The sequence below is a fragment of the Benincasa hispida genome, chromosome 12, assembly GCF_009727055.1.
Source record: "Benincasa hispida cultivar B227 chromosome 12, ASM972705v1, whole genome shotgun sequence".
NCBI lineage: Eukaryota > Viridiplantae > Streptophyta > Magnoliopsida > Cucurbitales > Cucurbitaceae > Benincasa > Benincasa hispida.
This window is the reverse complement of record NC_052360.1, coordinates 3,461,342-3,473,290: the sequence shown is the minus strand read 5'-3', so window position 1 is coordinate 3,473,290 and position 11,949 is coordinate 3,461,342. Positions and strand designations below refer to the sequence as shown.

Here is an 11,949-nt window from a genome sequence, read left to right as displayed (position 1 = left end):
TTCAAGATATTTATTTTCGGTTAAATTATTCAAAGTCTTTTGAAATTTCAACTTGTGTTTGGTCACCGAACTTTCAAAAGTGGGACTTTCAATGAAAATAGGTTATTGATTGGCTAATAGGTTTCTCAACTTTCAAGTTAATTCTTTTTTAATCTCTTAATCTTACGTGCACCATTTGAAGAAAAGTATGATTTGTTAGATATAAAATTGAAAGTTTATATACTTATTAACACGGTTTAACTTTTTCTATTATATTAGTTAAGCTTAAATTTGTTTCAAATACGTTAGATATTTCTTAGGTTTATTAAACTTTAAAAGATTTTCATGCCTATTAAAATTATTTTAAAGAACAAAACCATTTCATTTGAAACCAAAACAAGTCTTCAAATTATATTATCTCTAAACCACTTCTAAATTAATTCAAATCTTCATCAATTCAACTATTGATGTGTCATCAATGGAAGCAGAATCTGCAATGTGTAATAGAAAGTTCAGCCACTTTTCAAAATGAAGGTACTACATTTAATAATCACACAACATCAATCCACCAACGCCAAACTGATATATATTAAATGAAATATACAGTAGAGAGAGAGAGAGAGATGAAATATAGTCAAATTAAGAAGTAATCAATGAAGGACTCTAACTGAATGTAATCTTCTCCATGAAGGTTGAGTAGCTGTTGATAAGAATCATCTTCAATTTCATCAATCCTCTCACCATTTTCTGAACAATTCCATGATAACTCTTTATACATACCTTCACACCCACCAAAAAGATCCCCACTTTCTTCCAATTCTTCCATTCCTTTAACCTTTTGAATCTCCTCATCTCCATTCACAGCCAACTGATCAGTCCCACCTCCGCCTCCACCGTTGTCGCCTCCTTGATTTCCCGACGACAATGGAAGCCGGCTTGCCATACCATTGCTCGAGTTATCTTCGTTGCAAAACGGCAAAATTCCGATTGGTTTTCTAGTGTTAGATGTCTCTCCATTTTCAATGATGATGTTTTCCTTCTTTGTCTCTCCTGCATTATCTTTGGTTATTGCCACCCTCTTGCTTAGGTGGGAGTTCCAGTAGTTTTTTATCTCGTTGTCGGTTCGGCCGGGGAGTCTACCGGCAATCAACGACCAACGGTTTCCGAGAAGTGAATGTAGCTTTATAATCAAGTCGTCTTCATCGGTGGTTATGTTACCACGTTTAATGTCGGGTCTAAGATAGTTCATCCATCTCAATCTACAACTCTTTCCGCACCTAAGCAAACCTAAATTCATTCATAGAAAGGATTTGAAGAAGGAAGTTAGGAAAAAAGATTGAAACTAAATTAGAATAGAAACTCACCAGCTTTCTTTGGCAAAGCTCTCCAATGGCCTTCACCATTTTGTTGAATGTAGTTGACAAGCAATGCGTCTTCTCTAGCAGTCCATGGCCCTTTGTGTAAACCTCCTTTGGAACAGCATGATGATGTTCTTCCCATTTTCTTGAGAGACAAAGATGGGGAACTACACTAACACAATGTACTCTCTTTCTTATATACTACGGAGAAGAAAGAAAAAAGAGGGAAAATTCTAGTGCGTTTAGTTACTCATCTAAATGTAGAAATTTGAAAACAAGAGACGTGAAGTGAGAAATTGATTTGTGTTTCGTCTTTTCAATGTTTTTATATATATGTTTGGTAATTAGATCTCAATTTATAAAGTTATTCAATGATGAGTATATGTTTGAAAGTAATTTTGAAATTGTTATCGCTTTTGTCATGTTAAAAATGATTATGACACACGACTTTAATTACTCGAAATTAATTCAATATTTACTTTTATACTTTAAAATATGATTTTCATCATCAAAATTGGTTTTAGATGAATTTTAAAAATAACAAAAGTGATTTTAACCATTTAAAAATTACTCTCAAACACACTGTAAAATAATGTATTCATAAATATTTATAAGAGTGGCAGTTATGGATTAAACATTGTGCAATTGTTATTTTATAATTTATGCTATCTATATACTAGGTACATATATTGCAATTTTAACAAAAATAAAATGAGTTTTTAACTTAAATATATTTATAAAAGTTTTAACTTTTGTAATGTAATTCTATACTTTTTAGTTGTTAGATAAAAATGTTGTCTTTAAAATATCATTGACTAGAATTTAGATCATAGAGCAAAAACTGTTTTAAAAAGTAAATTCGCTAAAAAGATATATCTGCTTAATCTTAATCGATTTGATTCACATGATTATAAAAAAATAAGAACTAAAAGTTAAATGACATTCCAAACAATGCCTCAATTTTAAGTAACACATGCATTTGATTTTAACAAATTAAATCTTAGACTTAGGTATATGGTAAAATTAATACTCTCAACTAGCTCAAGTTCTAATTTTTAAAAATCATGACTAATCATGAGCCTTATTTTGAAAAAAAAAATGGATGATTTTTTTACAGTTGACATTTTGTTCTATTATAAAAAAGTGCTTAGACATTTTGTTTCTTTTCTTTTTTTTTTTAAAAAAAAAAAATTTATTTAGACGTTAAAGTTGGAATATTTTCATAGTTGATCGGTAAAAATATTTCTGACTTAAATTAAGCATAGGGATAAAAATTAGGTTGTGTTCAACTATAAAAAGATGGATCAACTTATTTATTAGGCGTGTGTAGTTGTCGGTTGGAGTCGGTTTCTCGATCAAACTACCACTGAGTTGACAATGATCGGTTTAGTAAATATTCAAACCAACCTCGATCGTCGAGAAATTTTCCACCAGTCGGTAGGTTGGCTTTGGTTGTTTTATTCTTTAATTTCTTCTTTAAAAAAATGTTGGTTTGGATTTTTTCCAAATCGACACAAACCGAGCCCTTGCTCATCTCTAACCAATAGCTTTTAGTTCGATCGGTCTTGGTCTATCAACTCGGTTTTGCGTTCTATCATGTTCACCTCTATTATCTACAAATATAGTAAAATATCATTATAGACAGTGACATTAATAGATGTCTATCACTTTTTTTACGACTAGATAGTGATATTTTACTCTATCAATTTTGTCATTGGAGACAATTATCCTAAAATTTAATATGTAATGGTATGAGTTTTTTTATTAAAAAAATCTCAAATGTTAAATAATAATGTTGAAGGACATACCCTAATGCATAATTGAGTGAATCATAGATGTTGTCCCACCTTTAAGACTGTATTTTGCTATATTTTCTGTTTCAGAAAATGTAATATATCCTTTTATTTTAAAAAATTGCACATTTTTTATAGTTCTTTTTCCATCAATAGCAACATAAAAACTAAAGTTGGAAAATTAGGAGAGGTAAAATTAATTTTACCTCAAATTTTCAACTTTATTAAATTGAAACATTAACTTTGAACAAATGACATAAATTAAAAAATCATCCATGAAATCTAACCCCCTGACTAGATACATTTGGAGAGAAAAAAAACACTCCAAACTCAAATATTTAAGCCTAGCTAAAAAAACAAGTGATAAAAAAAAAAGCAAATTAAAAATAAATTTGTCTAATCACAAGAATGTCTCATAAATTGTTACAAGTCTTCTACCACTTAATCAAGGGTAAAATTAAATACCACGAGATTAGAAATGAGTTAAATTATATCAGATATCTGGATCGGTTTCAATTATACGTTAGATTTTGAAAAGTTTCAGTTTCACTAATGAACTTTGAAATTTATTCCTAAATTCTCTTTTCTCTTAAAAAAAGAAAAGAAAAGAAAAGAAATTGACATGATAACTGATGTATCAATATTAGAATATGTACATTGTATTATTTACAACCACATAGAAGATTGAGATCGTTGTTGCCACTTATTTTATCATAAAAAATATCATTAAGATCATTAATTTTTATACATTAGTCATCACATCAATTAAAAGAAGAAAAAAATCTTTCAAAATATTCTCAACAACAGAATTTCAAAGTTAGAGATACAAATGAAACTCTTCAAAGTCCAGATACATAATTGAGACCTGCCTCAAAATTCAATAAAATTTCGTATAATTTAACCATAAACGGTAAAAATAAACTTGCCCCCAAGTAATATAGAGTAATATTTACATCCAAGGTAAAATTTAAGGGCATATCATGTTATAGCAAGCTATACCCTACAAAATAATAACACATGGTGACAAGAAAGGAAAGTGATTTGGAAATTTTGGGAAAATGATTTGAAGAAGTTTAAACAAGTAATTGGAAAGGGGGATTGTGTATTATTTGTGTAGGGTAATGTTGAAAGGCAAAGCTCAACCACCCAAACCTACAACTCTTTGACAGCTACATGCATTACACTTTCAATTTAATGGCCAAAATGACACTTTTAAAGGCATCTCCCAATTCCCAAAAAGAGCAAACCCTTTCAAAAAAGAAACCAACTCTCTTTCACTTTCAATCCTTCATATATACTTTTCTATTTTCAGCATTTGATTTGATAGTAATTTTGTTATTTTCTCTATGAAATGTTGTTTAATAAAGCAAAATTATTTGCTTTTGTCAACTATGGATAAGATTAACCCATTTGAATTAGGCCTATGTCATAAATTTAGTTTAGGGAGAGTGTTGGTTGGAAAAGAAATAAATTGGACTGTTCTGAAGTTGGTTTGGTCAAAGTGGGGAGGACCCATCATCTTAGATTGTAATTTTAAGAGTTTGAACACTTAACTCTCCCATTTCAACTATAAAGACAATCCTATAAAAAATGGTCTAATTTAAATAAGGGATAGAAATAACTTTCATCTTTCACAACTAGCACTTTTTTTAGAGTTTATTGAAATAGTTTTTCTAAGTTTTCGACACCTCGAGATTTAAATACAAATTTAACTTCTTTTCATTGTATAATCAAACTATAGATTTTTTTGGCTTTCTCGGTAAAATCTCAACTTGGACGAAGACAAAGATAATATGTAATTTTTTCCAAATTTATGTAATAATTCATTGATCTTTCGTAATCTTTTCAAATCTTCTTCAAATTCCTAGATCTTACACCCAAGCCTCGTTTCCACATTTGTCAAAAAATTTCTTGAATCTCAAAGATCGCCATGTAGTTTCATCTTTGAAAGAAAAATGTTAAAAAAACCGATAATTTAAATGTACAATGAAAATAAGTTAAACTTTTATTCGAATCCGGAGGTCCATCTTGACGGGTAAGAACAGAGAAAAACCATTATAATGAATTACCTTGTTGGGGTTAATTTTCCATCCTTCACAATTCCAACCAATATATAAACGTGATGAGCACATTCAATTTGAAAGCAAGCTGTTTGATAAAATGAAGTCCTTAGATTATCACAGAAGAAAGAGAGGTTTTCCAAAGAAATTGAATGAAGTGAGAGAAGCAGCAGCAGATCAATGTCTTAATCAAAGACATTCAATACCAGAACAACAAATCAAAATAAAAGATTCTGCTCAAACATCAAAGGACAATTTCCCTCATTGAATGGAAATTACAAAATCACAATTATCCATATTTAGGGACAGGCAAAGCAAAAGCCCCACCAGAGATGCCTCTATTATACACATAATGTAATATAATAATTATTACACAATTTCAAAACAGAAGGACCATTGCCTCTTTTGATTAGCCATTCCCACAGTTTCTTTTCTGTCTTCTTTCTTTTTTTGTTTTTCTTTTTTGCTTTCTATTTCCTGAAACCAGGCTCCCAATCTTCACAAATAAAAGAATCATGTATGATAATTAAACCTGTATTATACCGACATCCCCTTCCAGATTAATCCCGATACCTCGACAACCTGCAAGGGATATTTAAACTAAATCGTAGAAACAACATGGCTCATTGTGGTTGGAACGTTACATCGAGGGTGGTTCATAATTCATGAACCCCTTAACTTGGCAGGCTGTTGATGACTAAATGCATCTTCTAAGGATAATCACAAACCTAGCAAATGCAAAATCCTGAAACCGAGTGATTTCGGGAGAACTGACTCATAACCGAATAGGCAAACCATAGTTGAGAAATGTTCTGATTCGTCCGTCCCATCCAGCAGTAACGATCACAAGACCCCACATGTGAGGAGAGCTAAGCATGCTCTGGCAAGCATTCTTCAAAAACTTGAACTCAGTCTTGCACATTGAAGGGGAAGGGGTTATTGAGCTAGAATCATGGAGTTTCTCTTCTGGCCAAGTTGCGGTTCCTTTCAGCAACTCGGGAAAAAGAGTGCGGCTTAGTGAGAAGCAATCTGGTGACGATGATGGAACCTTGTGTTCCCTATCACCATCGTCATCAGGAAACTTCGGCTCCATTTCGGGGATACTTCCTGCTGTATCGCAAACTCGTGTTGGGGATAGTGGTGGTTCAGGTGTGATTTTCACACCAGACCAAGGTATGGCTATTGTCGCACTACGAGAGAAGAAACTTTCGGACGACCAAATTTTCTTTTTCCGAGATGCTTTGTCCTTGCAATTGTAGTTCCAAACGTAGACGTTTTCTTCACTGGCTGAAACAATATGCTTTCCGTCCGAGGTAAAAGAAGCCGACATCTTGTTTCCACCACTACGAACACCTAAGAAGAGAAACAGGGAAAGAAGGTTTAATGACTGTATTTTTCTTCTTTGGCATTAACCCAAAAGAGGAAATATCAGCATACCCTTGAATTTGCAAATGACATCACTCCCGGAAATAATATGAACCGGCGAATCAACAGAACATACCATTAGTTTGCTCGGATCGCTAGGAGAAAACTGTAAGAAAAAATAGTATTAATACAAAGGCGAGTAAAATCGACATGTTTGGAAGACTTTTGGATGCCATATAGATACCTCAAAACCAATTATTCTCTTCCCAGGCGACTTCTTTTTCCCATTTAAGCATATCTGAGCATCCAGCTCCAATCTATTATCTGAACCCATAAAATATGTAATAAATTTCTGGAGAAAAACTGCAGCATTTTCTCATCTAATTGCTTTCTTCACTACAGCAGCAATATAACAGCTAATCAATCATACAAATGGCAAATGACGTAAACCTTAAAAAACAACATATTAAAAGCAAGTTATTCAGCAGTTTTGATCTTCAGATAATTTGACACAACGCTGCAGAGTAAAAGTGTTCCTGAAGAGTCAGTGTTACCGTTCCAATTATTAACAACTAGAGTTACCTCCACTCATCTTATTTGTCTTAGGAAGGACAGTAACTATCCAAATCAAATAATTAGATACAATGACTTCCTCCCCAATCCATTTTTAACATCAAGCAGCGATGAGATGAATATGTACTATAAGAGAATATTGTAGTCGCTTTATTGAATAATTTTTAGAACCTCCGATCAAAGTCGGAAACAAGAAAAATAATACAACATTTGATCGATTAGAAAAGAAGCATAATGGAAAGTGATAAATAGAGTGTAAATCAGATTGATAGAAGCAGAAAGATACAACTCTTCAAACTTGGGGAATAGTTTTTCTTTTAGGGTAATCTGCTCCTAGTTTAATAAGGGCATGTTTGGGAGTAATTTTAAAAATATCAAAATCACTTTTGTCATGTTCAAAAGTACCCACATGATTTTAAAAATTCAAAATCAATTTTGCTTGTACAAAAATAAAATTAAAACTATAAAATCGAATCCTAAACCAATTTTGAGTCCATAAAGACATGTTTCATAATGATTTTGAATATGACAAAAATGATATTAACTATTTCAATGTCACCCCCAAACCTGCACTAAGTGTAGTTTTTTGGAGTCTGAAGAAGAGAGGCCTAGATTTGTATAGTACAAAGGAATAGATAATAGAATTTAAAAATCTGGTTTATGTCCCTACATTTGTGATTATAATTTTTTCTTTTAAAATATTTGTGGTTATATTTAGTTTTTTTTTTTTTTTAATGACAAACTGAACAACCATTTGAGAGGAAAAAAAATACAAGAGCAAAAAAACAAGCCCACAAAAAAGGGGAAGCCAAACAACAATCTACAAAAAGGGTCCAATCCAATAAAATAAAACCTAGAGAGTAATTAGAAAAAGACCTTGTCACCAAAGCCCAAAGAGAAACATAGAAGTAAACAAGGAACCAAACAATGTTATAAGATCTCTCCCACCCCCAGAAGATTATGTTATTCCTCTCACACCAAAGACCCCAGAAAATGGAACAAAGATAAGGATCATGTAGCTGGAAAAATTAACGAATGCAAACTCACATATCAAACATATATTTCTTAATCCTGGATCACACCTGTCCAAACACTAATTCAATTTGTCTTGCAACTACGAAGGGATTATCACTACACAAATACACTGGAATTAGAGGAAGAGCTCATGGCATTTCCAAGGAATTCTATGCATATATGGTGAATTATCTCAATTATAAGAATAATAACCCAACATAAAGAAAAAATAATAATAATTGGATTAACATAATGTTGCACGTGCATACCTATAATATTATAAAAACGGCAGTTTCCAGTCATGGACCCCACAATTCCCCCCTACAAACAGGTCAAGTAAGAAGGTAAGAAACATTACAGAACTTGGGGATGGGGTTGGAGGGGTAAGCGGACAAAAGAATATAAAGATGACAAAACTATATCAAACCTTTCCATCTGGTCTGTAACAGACTGCACTTACTATCTCACGGATATCAATATAATCAACCACTTGACAAGCAAGAACTTCCCAAATCCGAACTTTACCGTCTATCGAGCCACTTATGAAATGGTTTTCATCTATAGGGTTGAAACTAACACACGTTACTGCAAAAGATGACAAATAAATCATCAAGAAACAATCTATTGAGGTAAAATATATAGACAACAAGAACAGAAAAAATATCCCATTCATCAATATTAATGTGAAATCAAGCATTCAACAAACGAAAATATATGTATGTCCAGAGAAGCCTACCATAATTATTATGACAGTAAACTCTTAGGCATGTGTCACATCCTAGCTGCCAAAGACGTACTGTCTTATCAACAGAAGATGACAGCAAAAGCTGCATATAACACAAGAATAATAATTCAAAAAATATTAGTGGCTATTGTAAACTTCGGAATCAAGAGTAAAATATACGTACAAATAGGATATACACAAATTACAGGTATCATTAGCGACATCATGATTAATGGCAATCATAAGCAAATATTATGAAGAAATAAGTTCAAATATAGGCCAATAAAAGGATGGTTCATGATACTGACCCCTTTCTTTGACCAAGATAGATCCAAGACCTCGCCACTGTGTCCCAAGAATTCATGCAGAGGTTTCTCCAATATCCTAAATAGCTTTGGTGGAAAAATTACACAGGCTGTGCTTGATGATCTCTTCAATTTCGTCTTGCCTACAGTCTCTTTTGACACATCCAAGGGGTTTAATTTGGACAAATGATTCATTGAGAAGTACAAAGAGGAAGGATCAACATTGTGAATGTCGAAATCATCGAATCTCACATCTTCAATCACCTGCCATACACGCACAACACCATCTTCACCAGCAGTAGCCAAGTATCTTCCATCAAAACTGAACTTCATTGTAGAAATTGACCCTTTATGTGCTTCAAATTCTTGTCCCACAAAAAGGGATGATAATTCTTTGGATTGCTTTTTATATGGATGAATGCGAACTTGTTGTATCCCTGCCTTAGATGATGAATTGAAAACACCGTTTTTCATTGTGCCCTCCCCGTTGTCAACAATACAAGCCACCGCACCCAATTTTCTCAGCCAACCCTTCTTTGCCTCTTTCTTGGCATTAACTATAGGCCCAGCCTTTTCAACATTTTTTCGAAAGAGTTGCTGAACCAAGGGAGACTGGCCAATGTTTCTCTCAAACTCATCAAAACTGAAGGATCGGTTTGAACCAACTTCGCGCAACATGCTCAACACTCCATCTTGGCTGAACCTATCCACAATAAACTCAGTCCCATTGTCCAAATTCCTGATAGTACAAGCATGATTCTCCTCCACAGCAACATTTCCTGATGATTCTGGAGCTTCATTTGACATGGAAGATATGGTAAGACTTGAAGACAACTCCCCTTCAGAACCGGAAAGTCTCAACACCGTTCCATAATCTTCCAGAATTCTATCATGATAAACCCTCCCAAACGATTCCCCTTCCTCTTCATCTCTGTTGTCAAAATTCTGATCCAAATCCAAACCCATCCATTTGAAGAACTTGTTTCTACGCTCATAAACACTTTCCAGGTTTCTTATCCATCCCACATATCTTAAATTTTCAGGAACATCCCCGTCATCCCCAAAACTTGTGCTGCAGTTCTCAGAGCAATCAGATCCCCAATCAGACACGGAGGAGATCTCCTCACGGGTGTCATAGAATCTTTCAATTTCCTCCTCACAGTAAATCAAATCCATCATCTCTTCTATCTGTTAACCCCTCCTCTTCGATTCAAATTCATGGCATCCTGACTAAAACTTGATGAATAAACACCAAGTCAGAAACCACCCGTTTGAACCGTCGCACACGTTCAACAATCCCAATTAGATTCTACATAGACTCCAACTCTGGTAATTGTTTTCAAGATTCAAAAAACAACAAAAAGAAAACCGTTAGATCCACGGTCACAAACCCATCAATATAATCAAAACAGGAACATTGAATCAGTCCACAAAATTGACCAACCCCAAAAGACCCAAAACAACCACAGTAAACACAATCACGACTCTCCAGCGAAACAGAAGCAAAAAAATCAGTAACTAGAAGCAAATCGAAGAAGAAAACAGTAACCCCAGAATCAAAAGCAGATAAATTTCAGAAGAATAAGAGAAATTAGACCACAAAACTGAAATGGGTGATCATTGATCGAGAAGAGAAGCGAATTTTCTCACCTGGGTCACCCCAAAACTCGGGTCAAACCCATCTGGGGCTCTTCCTCTCTTTGGACTCTTTTCTTCAGAGGAGTTACCAGATGCGGAGGCAAAGAATACTGTGCGATGATGTTAACTAGAAGAGGGAAAATGAAAAGGGAAGGTAACGAAGGGGGAAAATTGAGAGAGAGAAAATCTAAAAAAGCAAAAGGAAAAAATGGGTCGAGTAAAAAAGCAAAGCACCTCGATGCCACCGCCTGCGATAACAATTGGAGTGCTGAAGCTGAAGCTTGTTTGTGGAGAATCTTAGTACACGGAATTTCAAGTCGCTCTTTCTTCTTCTTCCTCCCTTCTTTTTGGTCAAAATTAAAATTTCCACCTTTTTTACTTTACTTGTATATCAATTATAATCTTTACACTATGTTACTATAGTCCTTCCATTTCCGGTCTTTCTTTCGAATTATGGAGGGATGGTTTGAATCGTGTTCGGTTTTCATCCGAAGAAGTTATTGAGAGAGATCGTATTATTTATTTATAATAATATCCTGTAATATTTGTACTTCCTATCTTTCTTTCGGATTATAGATAGATGGTTTGAATCGTGTCTAGTTTTCTTCAGAAGAAGTTGTCAGGAGAGATCATGTTATTCATTTATAATGATATTGTAATCGTCTGATTTGTTAACGATTAAAAGAAGGTAACTCGATCATGCTTATGTTGTTGATTAATATCTTCCCGTTAATGAAAAATCATGGGGTATGTTGAATATGTTAGCCATACTTTTATGGTCATAAATCATGGAGATTCTTGTAGAGATTTTAAATTTAAATTTGTTATTGACATTGGATGTTCATAAATGGTTTAATATTTTGCAATGGATATACAAACATCTGTTTTTGTGAGAATATTGATGGGAATATTAATAAAATGTTGGTATGGTGAAGAGCTTTTTGAATATTTTTAAGGAAATATTAAAAATGAATGTTTTTTTTCTGACTTGAAAATAAATTTGGTAACACTATGATGAATTATGGTATTTAGTTCAACCGTCACTAGTGTGAAAGATTGAACCATCAATTTTTAAGATGTTAACAAATGATTTTATCCACTTTATGTTCGAAATGGTCAAATGTGGAAATGATTTGTTGC

The 11,949-nt window shown here is 33.4% G+C and overlaps 2 protein-coding genes across 2 annotated transcripts; both read right to left on the bottom strand.

Moving 5' to 3' along the window:
- Positions 1 to 482: 482 nt before the first annotated feature.
- On the bottom strand, positions 483 to 1,707 carry LOC120067092 (transcription factor MYB8-like). Its single transcript, XM_039018493.1, has 2 exons — positions 1,344 to 1,707; positions 483 to 1,266 (listed from the first exon to the last, which is right to left on the bottom strand). The coding sequence occupies exons 1-2, from the start codon at positions 1,477 to 1,479 to the stop codon at positions 614 to 616; spliced, it is 789 nt and encodes a 262-aa protein (XP_038874421.1). The 5' UTR covers positions 1,480 to 1,707; the 3' UTR covers positions 483 to 613.
- A 3,717-nt stretch (positions 1,708 to 5,424) lies between these two features.
- Positions 5,425 to 11,181, bottom strand: LOC120093034 (mitochondrial division protein 1-like). Its single transcript, XM_039051341.1, has 9 exons — positions 11,044 to 11,181; positions 10,822 to 10,936; positions 9,175 to 10,497; positions 8,879 to 8,969; positions 8,570 to 8,727; positions 8,412 to 8,463; positions 6,800 to 6,879; positions 6,628 to 6,721; positions 5,425 to 6,543 (listed from the first exon to the last, which is right to left on the bottom strand). Exons 3-9 carry the CDS (start codon positions 10,348 to 10,350, stop codon positions 5,966 to 5,968), a joined length of 2,229 nt encoding a protein of 742 aa, XP_038907269.1. The 5' UTR covers positions 10,351 to 10,497; positions 10,822 to 10,936; positions 11,044 to 11,181; the 3' UTR covers positions 5,425 to 5,965.
- Between the last annotated feature and the right edge of the window lie 768 nt (positions 11,182 to 11,949).